Genomic DNA, 16,277 nt, shown 5'->3' on the forward strand with positions numbered 1-16,277 from the left:
GTGTTTCTCCTAGCCGCCGGGCTGGAAAGGCAATATCGCCGGCCGCGGGCTTTGGACACTAATGACCCACAGCTCTGCCGCGGCCTTGTCTCTTAGGACCCGGCAAAGAAGGAAGCTAAGAGGGGCGGGTTTTGTGTGTGTGTGTGTGGGGGGGGTGTTGTTTCCCCCCTGAGGGGGAGCGATGACTGCGGCGTACCGGAAGCGGTACCGTGGGAACCCGGCGGGAGCGGCGGAGACGTGTCGAGTGTGAGGCGCCGGGAGCACTTCCGCAGGGCTCTGGGCTAGGAAAGCGGCGGCGGCGGCTGCCTCCCCTTCCCCTCGCGGGGCCCGCATGCCTAGCAGCGTGGGGCGGCGGCGGCGGCGGCGGCGGCTGGGGGAGCTGGCGGCCGGGGTCCCAGCCATGGCCGAGCCCGTGCAGCGGCTGCAGCAGCGGGTGGAGGAGCTGGAGCGGGCCCTGGCTCAGGAGAGAAGTCGGCGGGCCGTGGGGGGAGGCGACGGAGGCGGCGGCCGGGTCCGCATCGAGAAAATGAGTTCGGAGGTGGTGGACTCCAACCCCTACAGGTGACCGGCGGGGCGGGGCGGGGCGGAGGCGGTGCAGTCAGGGTGTCCGAGTGGTCCGCAGTGAGGCGCCCCTTCGGGCCCACCTCCCGCGGCCTCCCACCTCCCTCCTCTTGTGCCGGGGTCCTGCGCCCTGACGCGCCGGGCCGAGTCTTCGAAGAGGTGAAAAGGCCGTCTTTCTCTTAAAACAGGCGCACACACATACACAAAACCAAACCCGAGTGAATCAGCCATATGGCGCTGCTCCCGGGCCTGCTGGGGATCAGGCGTCCCGTTACCTGATGCCTCTGCCGCAGTCTCCCTCGTTCTGCATAAAACCGATAGTAATAAGTCTCAGGAGATGACATCAGGGGTGAAGCCCACCAAGCGCTGAGCTTCGAGTTTCATAAAGGCTTCTCGGTATTGCAAAACCGGGGACGTGGCGGGAGACCAGGATTAGCTTTAGCTTTAAAAGCTGTTGGGTTTCGCCAGCCTCGTCCGCTCCCGTCCTTTCAGCTGGTTGAATGTGGTGCAGTGGTTAAGAGGAAGGATTACCAGAGCCGGACCGATTGGAATCGGATCCCACCTCTTGGTAGCTCAGCGACCACGGGAAATGTTTGTGTAGAGTAGGGACCAATGGTACCAGTGAAATCTTCAGGTGATACCTAAAACTGAAAATGCAGAAGTAACAATGTTAGCAAGTTAGAGATGTGTTAGTAACAGTTGGAAATTAGGAAGGAGGGTTAAAGGGAGGAAGGGGCCAGAAGCCTGCAGAATTTCCTAGCAAGCTTGGTAGAACTATTTGACTCTCTAAAGTGTAAGTGAGGGGCACCTGGGTGGCTCAGCGGTTGAGCATCTGCTTTAGGCTCTGGTCGTGATCCCGGGGGTCCTGGGATCTAGTCCCACGTCGGGCTCCCTGCATGGAGCCTGCTTCTCCCTCTGCCTGTGTCTCTGCTTCTCTGTGTGTCTAATGAATAAGTAAATAAAAATCTAAAAAAACAAAGTGTAAATGAATGGGAATTTTATGTGTATAGGCTTAAATATATATTAAATACATAACAGACTAAAGTACTTAACAGTCTTTGGCATGCAGTTGGTACTTACTAAAAGTAGACATCGTCCATTATGAGCAGAGACAACTGATGTTAAACATTAAATATTTACATACGCTAAGAAAGCATGGAAAAATGTTGAAATTTCACTTCAACGTATCTCATCTGGACCCTTAACGTTTAAGTCAGTTGTTTCAATCTTGGTTGTCCATTAGACTATCTGAGGAGCTTATAAAAAAAATCTTGTTGCACAGGCTACATACACCTGGAAGGATAGTGTTTTTAAAGCTGCCCAGGTGATTTAGTTTCACCTGGTAAAAGCCCCTGAAAGATTTTTTTCTTTTAAATATTTTATTTATTTGATAGGGAGCATACACCAGAGAGCACAAGCAGGGGGAACAAGAGGGGGAGGGGGAGAAGCAGGCTCCCCTTTGAGCAGGGAGCAAAGCATGAGGCTCTATCCCAGGACCTGGGACCATGACCTGAGCTGAAGGCAGATGTTAACTGACTGAGCCACCCAAGCACCCCTGAAAGATTTCTTCTAAAGCATTAGCAATGATTGTGTTTTTCTGTGATGATGTGTTTACCTGTATCACAATTAAAAGATTGTAAGCTTTAAAACATTTTTTCATTGTTTTAAGCCGGCTAATGGCATTGAAACGAATGGGAATCGTAAGCGACTATGAGGTATGGTAAACCTTTCCAAGTTTTTGAAGATGATTTCAGTAAATGAAAATTATTTCTGATGACATTTTTGATGAAAAGCTAACCGACAAATCTATAATTTTGCGTTTCACAGAAAATCCGAACCTTTGCTGTAGCAATAGTAGGTGTTGGTGGAGTTGGTAGTGTGACTGCTGAAATGCTGACAAGATGTGGCATTGGTAAGGTAAAAACATTTCTCTTTGCCTGTCATAGGGAAACTTCTCACTTCTGGAGTAAATCAGGTACAAATTAGGAAATTTTCTCGTTACTAATGGTTTGTTGATTTGTGCTGTCTTTATTCATATTGTTCTTTCTACCCACAGTAGTTAAGACACAACCCCACCCAAGTGGAAGCTGATAATCAGATAAAACAAGGAATATCCCAATTTTGTTCAATAAGTTTTTGTTTGGAATAAGATATATTACAATTTGGGCTGTTTTAAATATAGAAACTAGGAGAGAAGTCTGTTAAATTGATAGTATGTGAAACCCAGGCACCTAACATATTTTTTAAACATGCTTTATACAAGATGGACTAGAAAGCATGTACCTTTTTTTTTTTTTTTTTCCAAAGAATAGTGGCCCTTTATTAACTTATTTTTAAAAATTTGTTGACCTACAGTATCAGTTTCGGTTTTGCAACACATTGAGTAATTCAACAGTTCTATACATTACTCAGTGCTCATAAGTACGGTCATCACCTGTCACCATATAACTTTAGTACAGTATTATTGAGTATATTCTCTATGCTGTACTTTTAATTTTCATGACTTATTTTTACTCAAAGAAAAGGAAAACCATTTGAAAAGATATATATACTCCTGTGTTTACTGCAGCATTTATTTACAATAGCCAAGATATGGAAGCAACCCAAGTGTCCATAGATAAATGAATGGATAAAGAAGATAGGTGTGTGTGTTTGTATAATGGAATATTACTCAGCCTTATAAAAGGATGAAATCTTGGCATTCATGACAGCATGGATGGTCCTGAGGATATTATCCTAAGTGAAATAAGAGAAAGACAAATATATGATTTCACTTATATGTGGAATCTAAAAAACAAAAATGAACAAACAAAAACTTTTAAAAGAAACTGGTGGTTGCCAGAGGGGAAGTGGGTGAGATAGGTGAAGAGATACAAACTTCTAGTTAGAAAATACCTTTCTTACTCTTAAAATTGAACTGGAGAATGCTCTAGATTTCTTTTAACCTATATGTAGCTTTTTTTTTTTTCTTTCACTTTTATCTAAAATCGATTTAGGTTGTGGGTAGGAAGGAGAGATAATCTTTCCTGGAAATCAGTATACTTAGTCTCAGATTTATAAAGGTAAAGCCTATGATGTTAGATTCTTAGTGGTTGAATACCAAAGCTTTCCACAATTGATTACCCCTCTTTAGCATTTTGACAAAGCAAGCATTTTTCCCACAAAGTTTATCAGTGCTTTTTAATATGTTGGTCTTGTCCCATGCCTCCCCCCCTTTTTTTAAAAGATTTAATTTACTTTTTGAGAGAGAGTGTAAGTGAGTGAGCATGGGGAGGGAGAGAGGGACAAAGAGTCTGCACTGAGCACAGGAGCCAGATTGTGGGGCTCAATCTCAGGATTCTGAGATCATGACCTGAGTTGAAATCAAGAGTTGGACACTCAACTGACTGAGCCATCCAGGCATCCCCATGCCCCAAATTTTTAAAAGAAAATGGTTTCCAAGTTGGCATTTATTTATCAATATAGAAAAGGCAACATAAAAATTCTATAAGTGTTTATTAACCTTTTAAAGTCTTTGAACTTTACAAAAGCCAGCCAACGATTGGTTATAGTTGATCAAAGAATCACAGCTGATTGACCTAGGATAATAGAGATCATGGAGATTATGGGTCTTAGGTTTGATGTGCTTCAGAATCATTTCATAGGCTTCTTAAAACATAGACCCTACCCCAGTGGTTTTGATTCCTTAGGTTTTTAGTGCACCTAAGAATTTGAGTTTGTATTAAGTCCCCAGGTGATTCTGATGTTCTAGGGGGATTTTTTTTTTTAAGATTTTATTTATTCATGAGAGACCCAGAGAGACAGGCAGAGACATAGGCAGAGGGATAAGCAGGCTCCATGCAGGGAGCCCAATGTGGGACTCAATCCTGGGACTCCAGAATCATACCCCGGGCTGAAGGCGGCACCAAACCCTTGGGCCATCGGGGCTGCCCTAGGGGGATTTTTAAGAACTGCTGGATCCCTGCTACTCAGTCTGATGCCCTAAGTAGTAGCATCAGCATCACCTGGGAGCTTGTTAGTAATAAATACTTCCAAGCCCCATGCCAGACACGCTGAATTAAGGATCTGTATTTTAACAAATCTCCATATGATTTGTATATATATTAAAGTTAGCCCCCCCACCCAGGAAAAAGGTTAGCCTTTATATTTCTTTACTTTTTTTTTTTTTTAAAGATTTTATTTATTTATTTATGAGAGAGAGAGAGAGGCTGAGGGAGAAGCAGGCTCCATGCAGGGAGCCTGATGTGGAACTCGATCCCGGGTCTCCAGGATCAGGCCCTGGGCTGAAGGCGGCACTAAACTGCTGAGCCACCAGGGCTGCCCAGCCTCTATATTTCTGATAAGTTTCCAGTGATACGGATACTGCTAGTCCAGACCACATTTTGAGTAGCAAGGATCTAGAACAATGGTTATCAAATATTTCTAAGATTAGAATCACCTGAGAAGTTCAAAAAAATTTTGCTATCTATAATAGAATAGAATCAACCTCTGGGGATGGGACCCAGACATCAGTATTTTTTAAAAAAACTCTCCAAGGGATTCCAATGTGCATTCAAGTTTTATTATTTTTTATTATTATTTTTATTTATTTATGATAGTCACACAGAGAGAGAGAGAGGCAGAGACACAGGCAGAGGGAGAAGCAGGCTCCATGCACCGGGAGCCCGACATGGGATTCGATCCCTGGTCTCCAGGATCGCGCCCTGGGCCAAAGGCAGGCGCCAAACCGCTGCGCCACCCAGGGATCCCTGCGTTCAAGTTTTAAGTTAAGGATCTCATAGGTTAAGTTTCAGAATTCTTTTCAATATATAAAACAGATAAACAAGGAGTTAATTCATGCTTAAACAGGGAATTTTTTTTTTTTTTTTGCCTTTTTGAGAGAATTTTATTTGGTTCTTACAAAGGTTGTTGCAATATGAAAGTCATTTTTGTTTGATAGAAATATCAAGCTGTCTTGTCAAACACACTGAAGTAACCTAAAAATATATTTCAGAGCTCACAGAGCTTAAAAAGAGCAAAGATTATATGCAACCAGACAAAGCCTATTTCTGCATTTCCTATTTCTTGCCCAGACTGCTTTGCTTACCAGACTGTCACTAAACATCTTGAGGAAATGCAGGGATCATTTTGTTTGGAATCTTAGACACACCAGAACACATAATATTTACAAAGAAACTTTTACAGATACATTAATTGAAAAGATACCATCTAGAAATGTAATCTTGAAATCTTTTTCTTGCCAATTGATCACGAAGCAAGATGGGAGACTTCAAGCCCACCTTTTAACCCCTTTGAGGTGTCCTGGATCACCAGATCTAGATCAGCTCCTTTATTTTACAGAGGAAGATACAGGCCTAAAAAGTGAGTGACTTATCCATGATCAGAGCTAATTTGTGACAGAGCTACAACTGATATTTCCTATCCCCAAATTTGAGATATCCTGTCACTTATAAGTCACTTACAAACCAGCTATGAAGCTGATGACTCAAGTGATTTCCTGTCACTTATAAGTCACTTATAAACCAGCTATGAAGCTGATGACTCAAATTTAATACTTGGCCTGACTTAATAAGTAGTGTCTAATGAGCTGAAATAAACTATATCTTGGAGACTTTTAAGTCGAGTCAGAAAATTGTAGAGGGCAGACAGAGGAGATGCATTTTTTCTAGCAAGATATTAAGAGTTACCCAGGGGTTGTTCTGTAGGTTGGGTTAATTTCGTTATTAAGATTCCCCCCCATACCCCCCCCTTTTTTTTTTAAATTTTAGCTGTGTACAGGATAATGCACCATAAGCCACAGCCCCCTCAACCACTGCTGTAACCTTTGCTTCTGTGCTCACTTTACCCTGGCATTTTGCCATACTTTTGTTTTTATTGTTAAACTTAGGATGCTGAGAATTGTGTTAGTCACAGAATTTTAGATGAAGGAAGGGACCTTGGAAATATTTGGGTGCAACCTGTTCTTACTGATAAAAAATGGAATCTTTAAAAAGGTGTGTGTGTGAGTGTGAGAAATGCTGTCATGTCTAAATACATGGAAGGAAACAACAATTAACTTACTGGGTAGTAATTCTGTTTGGGGTGATATTTTAGGCGTGGGTTAAAAATGGTGTCCTAGTCACAAAGGGAGTCATGTTATACTATGGTTTTAAGTTATGGCATTTGTTTTTATCTTATTTATTTATTAATCTTATTTTTTGAGAGAGAGTGAGTGAGCATGGGCAGGGAAGGGGCAGAGGGAGAAACAGATTCCTTGCCGAGTAGGGAGCCAGACATGGAACTCCACCGGGATCATGAGCTGAGCTGAGCTCAGATGCTTAACTGAGCTACCCAGGTGCCTTGTTGTTTTTATCTTAAAATTTCACTTCTCTAATGTGTTCTTGGTCTTCAGTAAACAATTGGAATGAAATGGAATAAACAGTTTTTCAGTGAATCCTTTAGAGAGGCAGTAAGTATTAGGGTTTGGGTGCAGATGCTGGGTTGAGAATGCCTGAATTTGAACCTCATTTTCATATGTATTAGCTGAGTGGCTTTGGGGCATGTGTCATAGTTGTCTCATTTATACCTATATGAGCATTAAATGAATTAATATTTTTAGAGCTAGCTAATATTACTGTCAAACTATTAAAACCCATCAAATGTAAAGTCCACTAATTGATTCTTTGTTATTTTTAGCTTATATTTCGGTATGTTTTTCATCAAAATACCACTGTTTTCATTTTAGTTGCTACTCTTTGACTATGACAAGGTGGAACTGGCCAATATGAATAGACTTTTCTTCCAACCTCATCAAGCAGGATTAAGTAAAGTTCAAGCAGCAGAATATACTTTGAGGTAAAGGGAATTAGCAATTAAAGACTATAGTGAAATCTTAGTTCGTGTATTTTTATTTAAGTTAATGCACAAACTTTTCTCTATAAAATGCAGGTTTTACTATACAGATTGTCTTACCTCTTGGAACTGGGTTGGCAAACTTTCTGTATAGGGCGAAGTAGTAAATATTTAAGGCTTGGAGGGCCAACTGTGAAACTGTCTAGCTATGTAGTTGTAGTGCAATAGCTGCTGTAGGCAATAGAAAAATGAGTGAGCATGGCTGCTCCAATAAAACTTTGCTTATGGACTCTGAAGTTTAAATTCCATGTAATTTTAGCCTATTACGAAACATCGTTCTTCTAAGGAAAAACCATTCATAGCTTGCAGACTTTATAAAAATAGATTTGACACTAGTGGCCTGCCTTGCCAACCTTTAATAAGTTTCTTTGTGGCCCCAAACATGCTTGCACTGAATTAAATAAGGAATAGGGAAGCTCTTTTTGTCAGGCTCAGTGGTAACTCAACAGAGGTGATAAGAGCTTAATTCTAAGCACATACATGGTGGGAATAGTTTTGTAATATGCAGTCAAAATGTTGTGAATGTGGTAGTCCTTGAAGTGGGGCAAAATAAATAGAAGAGGACTTTGGATTTTCTTTGAATAGTTTGAATTCCATTTTTCTAACCTCATAAATGATCTTTTTCAGTTCTTTTTCCTGCTTTCATTTAGTATTCCTACCAGTAGTTTAATAATCATTCCCTTTTTTCCTCTCAGGAACATTAATCCTGATGTTCTTTTTGAAGTACACAACTACAATATAACCACAGTCGAAAACTTTCAACATTTCATGGATAGAATAAGGTAAATTTTATTTATGAATATTTTGTACAGTGTCTAGCTTAAACAAGTAATAGAAAATCTCTTGATGTTTATTTAACTCAATGAGTTCATACATTCAATATATATTTGTTTTTAAAATAGTTTTCTGTGCGGTCTTTATGTATTAGGAGCCCAGTAAAAAGTTAAGTATTGTCCAAAAACACAATAGTAACAACAATAAAAAAAAACAAAAAACTTGTTATGATTAAAAAGGGATCCTCAATTTTAAGTTCTGTGTTCTAGATTATATTTCTATGTGAAAGTGATTTCCTGCAGAATGTTGTAACAAACACTGAGATATTGAATTGTATTCAATTTTTATTACGTGTGGAGTGAAACATGAATAAAAGTCTGGAAGCTGATAGGGAAATGGTAATTTTTTGCCTTCCAGGAGTAGAACTGTAGTATCATTCATGTTATATTCATATTACTTAATACTCTTTACTAGATCTTTAATATTAAATACCATGTCATGATTGTACTCATTTACTGAAAGAATAAATGTGTGCCTGAACAAATGCAGTCTAATTAGAGGGTATTTTGTGTCCTGATTCCCCCGCTCCCCAATAAAATTTATTTGCTTTACCTAGTAATGGTGGATTAGAAGAAGGAAAACCTGTTGACCTAGTTCTTAGCTGCGTGGACAATTTTGAAGCTCGGATGACAATAAATACAGTAAGTATTCCTTTTGTCTAAGATGTTAACACTCATGGATTCATCTATTTTCTTGTATAGTTCTGCATTTAAACCCTTATGTGTTCTGTTAATTTTTAATGATCTCTTAGCCTGCCTTTGAGATTCTAATGGCTGTGGGATTTGTCTAGCCTTACTGATGTGGCTTATGTTTTTAGTATCCTATTTCCTCCAATACAGGAAATTATAACATAGTAGATACTTCTGAAGTACAATATTTAAGATAAAGATTTAATCTTAAGATGTCTTATTCTTTGTCAGCATTGGTTTTGACTTTCATTACTTTAGGTATAAATATAAATTGCCTACAAACCTAGTTTCTCAGAAATAAAATTCTTTTGAATTACTGTGTTTTCAACTTTTCAAAAGAGATTTTGCAGTTAATTGATGAAATTATTTTAGAAAAATGAATTTTTACTTTAATATATCCTATAAACCTAATGGTTCAATTTAATTAGGTATTTATTGACTGCTTGCTTAAATGCTGTCACTTTACTTTTTAGAGAGTGGCATTTGCCAGGGAATTCCACTATTTATAACTTTCTCTTGAAAAATTTAAAAACATCTTGGTAATCCATTTAGTTAAACCCCAATTTTTCAAGAAAAGAACTTATGGTAAATTACTTCTTTTGATGTTATGTTTTCACCTATTTCTACTAAGGCTTGTAATGAACTTGGGCAAACGTGGATGGAGTCTGGGGTCAGTGAAAATGCTGTGTCAGGGCATATACAGCTCATAATTCCTGGAGAATCTGCTTGTTTTGCGGTATGCATGATTTATTTTGGCTTTTTTTTTTTTTTTCCCACTGTTAAGTACTAGAGTTCCTAGGGATGTTGAAAATGTATTCAGAGAAAAAACAAACTTTGAATGTGATAGAATACTATGTTACACTTTTTCCTTTTGTTTTGAAATATATTTTCTTTCATTCTTTTTCACGTAGTGTGCTCCACCACTCGTAGTTGCTGCAAATATTGATGAAAAGACTCTGAAACGAGAAGGTGTTTGTGCAGCCAGTCTTCCTACCACTATGGGAGTGGTTGCTGGGATCTTAGTTCAAAATGTGTTAAAGTGAGTGAGGGCTAATTTTTCTGAATAGTCTTGATTGTTTTTGATGGAAATATATTTCATAAAGCATCTCAAATATTGGAATTACTATTTAAGTAGTTTTCTAAAATCTAGTTTTAAATATACATACATTTTTATATATGCATAATATAATGTACTTTTAATTTACATACATATCTTAGTATATCTAATTTAAACATATTAATACACATATGTTACTCTGCATTTAGAATAGCTCTTGTTAAATGGTACAGTGGTACTAGTGTATTTATGAAGTAGTGACCAAATGACTTAAATCTCTGCAGTTTTGACCAAAGGGCATAAACATACCTCTTTATTTAATTCTTACTAAAAATAACACCAATGTGATTATACATTAATGAGGATAATATCTCTGCTATCCAAAAACATATCCAGCAACCACATCATCTAAACTACAGCAAAAAAGAAGGGCAAAGATTTCTTTGCAGCTAAAATTAATGTCAAAGAATTTTTGAACCAACTCACATTTTATTAAAAGCAGAACCTTTTTAAGGTTTTTTTTTCTATATCAGGCCATTTTTTTCTCTCACTTTACAACTTTAGTAAGCTTTATGTTTCTTAACCGTCCAATATAATAAGAACAAATTGCAGCATGATATACAGAAGCACCCTAATACCAGAAGTGTCAGCTACCAGCAAAAAAATTGTGAAAAGCATGTATGAGAACTCTCAAGGCAACTGTCTAGGGCTATTTCATATAAGACAACTTCACTTTACAAACTACACAAAATTCAGTAGGCCCTATCTAAAAACCTTTTATAGTATGCTACAAAAAAGGTGGGGAAAAATCACGGTTATACACTATTCTCTTCAGGATGTATAATATGTAGCCAAGCCCCTATCGATGGACATTAAAGCTACTTAGATTTTTTTATTTTGCTTTATTAACAATGCTGCAAATATCTTGCATATATTTTTGTATAGATTTTTCTAGATACAAACTTTTAGAAGTGGAATTTGAGTTTATGCAATATTTATTTTGAGAGTATTAAATTTCTCCTTCAAAAGTATTATACATTTCTGTCACAATGTTGGAGTACCTGATTCAGCCACACCAATTGATAACATTGGGTATCATCAGACTTTTTAATCTTTGTTAATTTAATGGGTGAAAAATGGGTATCTCATTTTAATTTTCAGTTTATGGAAAGGGGTGAGCACTTACATTTTTCTGTGAATTGTCTGCTTATCATTTGGTCAGTTTCTTTGTCTTGTATATTAACATTTGTTGCAAATATTTTTCCTTTTGTTTATATTTTATATGGGATTTTTCCTCTCCATATAATCTTCTAAAATCAGATTTGACTGGCAGGGAGCACAAGGGAGCACAAGGGAGCTTTGTGGCATACCCGACATGTTCTGTATTTTGATCTGGTAGTGATTACATGGGTGAAGACTTTTGGAAAATTTCATTGAACTGTACATTTAAGATTGTAAACTTTATAATAAGTTGTGTATAAAAACTTCTAAACAGTAGTTAGATTTAGTACCATGTCTCAGGGATTCTTCATATTTTAATCTGACATCTTAAAGTACTATTTTGTTACAAAGATCATTATGTACTTAAAAACCATTTTTTTAAAAAAAATTCTAATACTTTCATGATTTAGTTCTTTAAGTGTACTTTGATTTGTTTTTCTAGGTTTCTGTTAAATTTTGGTACTGTTAGTTTTTACCTTGGATATAATGCAATGCAAGATTTTTTCCCTACTATGTCCATGAAGCCAAATCCTCAGTGCGATGACCGAAATTGCAGGAAGCACCAAGAAGAATACAAGGTATACACCAATCCATCACAATGTGTGAGAGGTCATATTATTCGGACAATAATTTAAAACAGTTTTTTAGATTTGGAATACAAGATAGATGGATTCCTGGATTTTGAAAGTTTTCTTGATTGTATCCCTAAGGTGGAAATGTCAGCAAAAAATTCACCATGCTCCAAAAGTGAAAAAAATCTGTTGAAGTCTTTCTTGCTTTGAGTAAAATAAAAAGCCTGTCTGAATTCTTGCTCAATGCTGTTGATGCCTGAGAATGAGTAAGAATAAATTGATACTGTTTGATTTCTACAGAAAAAGGTAGCAGCATTGCCCAAACAGGAGGCTATTCAAGAAGAGGAAGAGATAATACATGAAGACAATGAGTGGGGTAGGAATTCTTTCATAAACTGAAATGGCATCATCAAATGTCTTATGGGAGGAAATAGAATTAAGTTATACAGATTTTGAGTAATTATTGCTTATTAAGTTCCTTGAAAACTATTATAAAATTTAATTTTCTAGGTATTGAGTTGGTATCTGAGGTTTCAGAAGAGGAACTAAAAAATTCTTCAGGTCCAGTTCCTGACTTACCTGAAGGAATTACAGTGGCATACACAATTCCCAAAAAGGTACATCCAAAATCTGATTTACCATAAGTAAATGTCATATAAGAGAAAATGTCTGCTTATCTTCTCTCATCTTTTTCCTATTTTATAATGCCAATGCAGTATTTCCTGTTTTTTACACTATAGGCGTTAAGATGTGAGAGGTATTCAGTGTTAATGTAGAAATAGGCACAGTGCCTTTTAAACTGTTTGAAACACAGACCTAAAATGGTGTTCTTGACTCATTAATGGATAAAGTAGGTTTTGATTAATGAAGGTAACATTTTTGTATATTGAGATGTCAGCCATAATACAATTTTAAAAATACCACTGCAATAGAGATCATGGTTACAACTTAGTGATTTTGTATTCCTAAGCATTGTAAATCTTGTTATTTTTCACAATGTTTCCCTTATTTGTTGATAGCAAGAAGATTCTGTAGCTGAGGTAACTGTGGAAGATTCTGGTGAAAGCTTGGAAGACCTTATGGCCAAAATGAAGAATATGTAGATAATGGACTGACCTATTATTTCCTGAGTTTAAGCCTACTCTCTTGCAATTAAAAAAAAAAAAAAAGAAAGAAAGAAAATTTTTTTTTTAAGAAAACCAACAACGCGGGCAGCCCGGGTGGCTCAGCGGTTTAGTGTCGCCTTCGGCCCAGGGCGTGATCCTGGAGTCCTGGGATCGAGTCCTACATTGATTGGGCTCCCTGCGTGGAACCTGCTTCTCCCTCTGCCTGGTCTCTGCCTCTCTCTCTCTCTCTCTCTCTTTCTGTCTTTCAGGAATAAATAAAATCTTAAAACAAAAACAAAACAACAATGCTTAGGGCAACATTGATACATAATCTTCACAGAATTGTTAACACTTTTTGAAATTACTGTGTTATTTGTCCCTTTTCAACTCAATCAGTAATTCCTAAAACTCCTGTTTCATTCCAGTTAAGAAAACTTGAAAACTTAGCCACTGAAATGCTTTGACCTTTTGGGAGGGGTGGGAAGAAAGGACCAATATGATGCTCTATTTCTTTTCTTTCTAGTAATCCTTTGTGGTCTGTTGCCTGAGGCCATGGATAATACAGTAGTATGCAGTTCTCAAATATAGGGAAAGTACAGGAGGTACAACCTGTTGATTAGAGCTAGCAGGTATCTACTCATTGATTTAGAATCCCTCTCTATAAGAAGACTATCCACTATTATTAACTTGGCCAACAGTGAATTTAAAATAGTTAAGCTACAAAATAAATATCCTTTCAAATGTTACCTGATGAAATACAAGAGAAAATGTAGTCATTGGAAAAGTCTGTAAACATGTGAATTCAAAACCAGACAAAGGCAAATAAAAGTAAGCTTTCTTCATGGATAAACAAAGGTATTTTCAGGAAGTACAAATTACTGTATTTCTGCACTGACCAAGGAAAAGAAATCCTGCATCTGTAGAACACACATCTGGAGTCACTGCACTTTACTGAGGATCAAGGAATAAATTTAGGCTAAGATCATCTAGATTATGCCCATCATATGGGCTACTTTCTGAATACTTCATAAAATTTGATTTTCTGGATAACTAGATAATTGTCCTGTACTGGCATAAAAGGGACCTAAATTACCTCTGAAATGATGGACATGTATTTATTCACTGGAATAGTATAATTTACCCTGATCATGACCTACTGAATCACAAATTGATAAACTGGTTTTCTCTAACATTGCATACAAATAATGAAAGCTTAGAGAACCTTAAATTCCCAATGGTTTGGAGACCAATAAAAATACGTATGTGTAGCCTTTATCAGTAGGATACTACTATGCTGATCCTCTATATTGATGATTTTTTTTTGTTTTGAAGATATGAATGAGTAAATTGTATCTCTAGAGAAGAAATGTTATTACAAAATTTAAAAATGCAATTTTCACTTGTAAAATAAAGTTTTAAAAACTGATTTCAGAAAGTCCCAAATATCAAATATGCTCAATGTATTTGTTTTGAGATTCTAGAATCATATAGTGATTCTTCTGTTTGGAGTAAGGTCAGGAAAATGGGATGGTAGCCTTGAAACTTATGTTGCCTTGGTAGGTCATTTGTCATTAAACAAAAATTAGTGAATTCATCTGTAAAAGTTTTTTTTCTAGTTACCTGAAATGTTTTGAATTTCAAAAAAGAAATGTAGTCTAAAAATAACCCCACTTCTTTGGAACTTATGGTATATTGATTTGGTAAGGCTTTGCTATATAAAAGCTCCACTCCCAGTGTGGAGCCCAATACGGGGCCTAAAGTCAGACTTGGCTTTGCTTATAATTTAAAAATTGTATAGTTGGATAAAGTATAATAGCCTTTGTTCTTAACATGGCATTGCACACTGCTGGTGTTGTATTGGTGGCCCAATACGGGGCCTAAAGTCAGACTTGGCTTTGCTTATAATTTAAAAATTGTATAGTTGGATAAAGTATAATAGCCTTTGTTCTTAACATGGCATTGCACACTGCTGGTGTCTTATACTGTACCAACTCTTTTATCTAAGTTATCTAATTTCTTTGTCTAATGTCTTCCATTAAAAATAGTTGAATTATTTACCCCCAAAAAATCTGGTAACAGGTGTCTTTTGCTACCTGGAGTGCTCTCTTGAAAGTCTGTATGCCATGAAAACTTACAAGAGCTGATTATGAGAAATTAATCATCACTGAGTCATTACTAAATAAACCGATAGTGGTTGACCATATTTATAAAGACTTATTTCTAATGTGAAAGAAGGAAACACACTCACCGAATTGCTTTAGCACAAAAGCTCTAAATTATAGTAAAACTATATGTTTAGCTTTAACCCCTTCCCTGCTGTTAATGGGAAGTTAATTTATGTACTACTTAAATGTTTTATGTAGTAAAAAATATGTATTCTAGGTTTTTCTCATAAAAATACTCCTTGAATACCTATAAACATGCTGATCGACACAAAAAGGTAATGACCATTTAATAATAATAAGGAAGCTTTAACCCTCCAATTGCATTTTCCCCCATATTTCTCTTTTTGCAAAGTATTAATGAAAATGAACTACAACCACCATTTTTTGGTTCCTACCAATTCACATATATTTGAGTAGGCTGAAAGCTACCTTTTTCATTGCAAAGGTGTGTATCAATGTGAACATATATCTGAGAACCTCAAATACAAAAAGGTGTCTGTCCTGGCTATTTTTATTTTTTTAAGTAGGCATTTTACATGAAAACATTTGAGTTGGTAGTATAATAAGTAAAAAGATCAAAATATTTGAGTTGGTATAAGTAGTAAGATCAAAATATGCTTTCAAAAATATATTTAAACAAATTTTGTGAAATATATGCAGTCATTAACCCAACTGTAATTAATGGATTTTTGCTATAAATCACTTTGAATACTATGTTTGCACTTATGTTTTTCAAGTCCAAATTTGTAGGAACAAAGAATGCCTATTATTCTTTTGCTAGTTTTTCTTTTCAGGCTCCTAGAATGTTAGATTATTTCCTAAAGCAGTTTTTTTAAAGGCATTAAACTTAATATACTACTTACTTATAATGCATTAAATCTTCCATTTTAGTAGCTTAAATCTGAAATCAGTGTATGGTAATTTGTGAATTTACTTTGTGCCTTTTATAGCTGGCAAACCCTCAAAGATGTGCTTTGGTCATATTTTATCTTATTTCCTTTTGAACTTCTCTCAAAAGGGGGATGCTCATTTCCTACCAAATTTCTTCTAAGTCACCATTATATTATAGTGCCTGAGAATCAGACCATTGCTTCTCAGACTTAGGTGCGTATGCATCACCTGGAGATCTAGCCAAATTGCAGGTTCTGATTCAGTAGTTCTGAGGAGAGGACCTAGAGTCT

The 16,277-nt window shown here is 36.9% G+C and overlaps 1 protein-coding gene across 3 annotated transcripts; it reads left to right on the forward strand.

The window, feature by feature from the left end:
- The first annotated feature begins 184 nt into the window (after positions 1-184).
- On the forward strand, positions 185-15,134 carry UBA5 (ubiquitin like modifier activating enzyme 5). 3 transcript variants are annotated; one of them, XM_025448853.3, is made up of 12 exons: positions 190-561; positions 2,231-2,276; positions 2,389-2,478; positions 7,286-7,395; positions 8,148-8,234; positions 8,843-8,927; positions 9,607-9,711; positions 9,887-10,014; positions 11,696-11,831; positions 12,126-12,201; positions 12,336-12,442; positions 12,845-15,134. In XM_025448853.3, exons 1-12 carry the CDS (start codon positions 332-334, stop codon positions 12,926-12,928), a joined length of 1,284 nt encoding a protein of 427 aa, XP_025304638.3. In that variant the 5' UTR covers positions 190-331; the 3' UTR covers positions 12,929-15,134. The 3 variants fall into 3 exon arrangements, with proteins under 3 accessions (XP_035561158.2, XP_025304638.3, XP_025304639.1); XM_035705265.2 differs by lacking the exon at positions 9,607-9,711 and having other exon boundaries at positions 185-561; XM_025448854.3 differs by lacking the exon at positions 2,231-2,276 and having other exon boundaries at positions 429-561.
- Positions 15,135-16,277: the final 1,143 nt, after the last annotated feature.

The sequence above is a fragment of the Canis lupus genome, chromosome 23 (assembly GCF_003254725.2).
Source record: "Canis lupus dingo isolate Sandy chromosome 23, ASM325472v2, whole genome shotgun sequence".
NCBI lineage: Eukaryota > Metazoa > Chordata > Mammalia > Carnivora > Canidae > Canis > Canis lupus.

Bases quoted from the DNA above. Each gene is read 5' to 3' on its own strand.
- UBA5 (XM_025448853.3), top strand. From the start codon at position 332: ATGCCTAGCAGCGTGGGGCGGCGGCGGCGGCGGCGGCGGCTGGGGGAG. The intron at 8,235-8,842 runs GTAAATTTTATT...TGCTTTACCTAG, and splicing joins CATTTCATGGATAGAATAAG to TAATGGTGGATTAGAAGAAG. The intron at 10,015-11,695 runs GTGAGTGAGGGC...TTGTTTTTCTAG, and splicing joins TTAGTTCAAAATGTGTTAAA to GTTTCTGTTAAATTTTGGTA.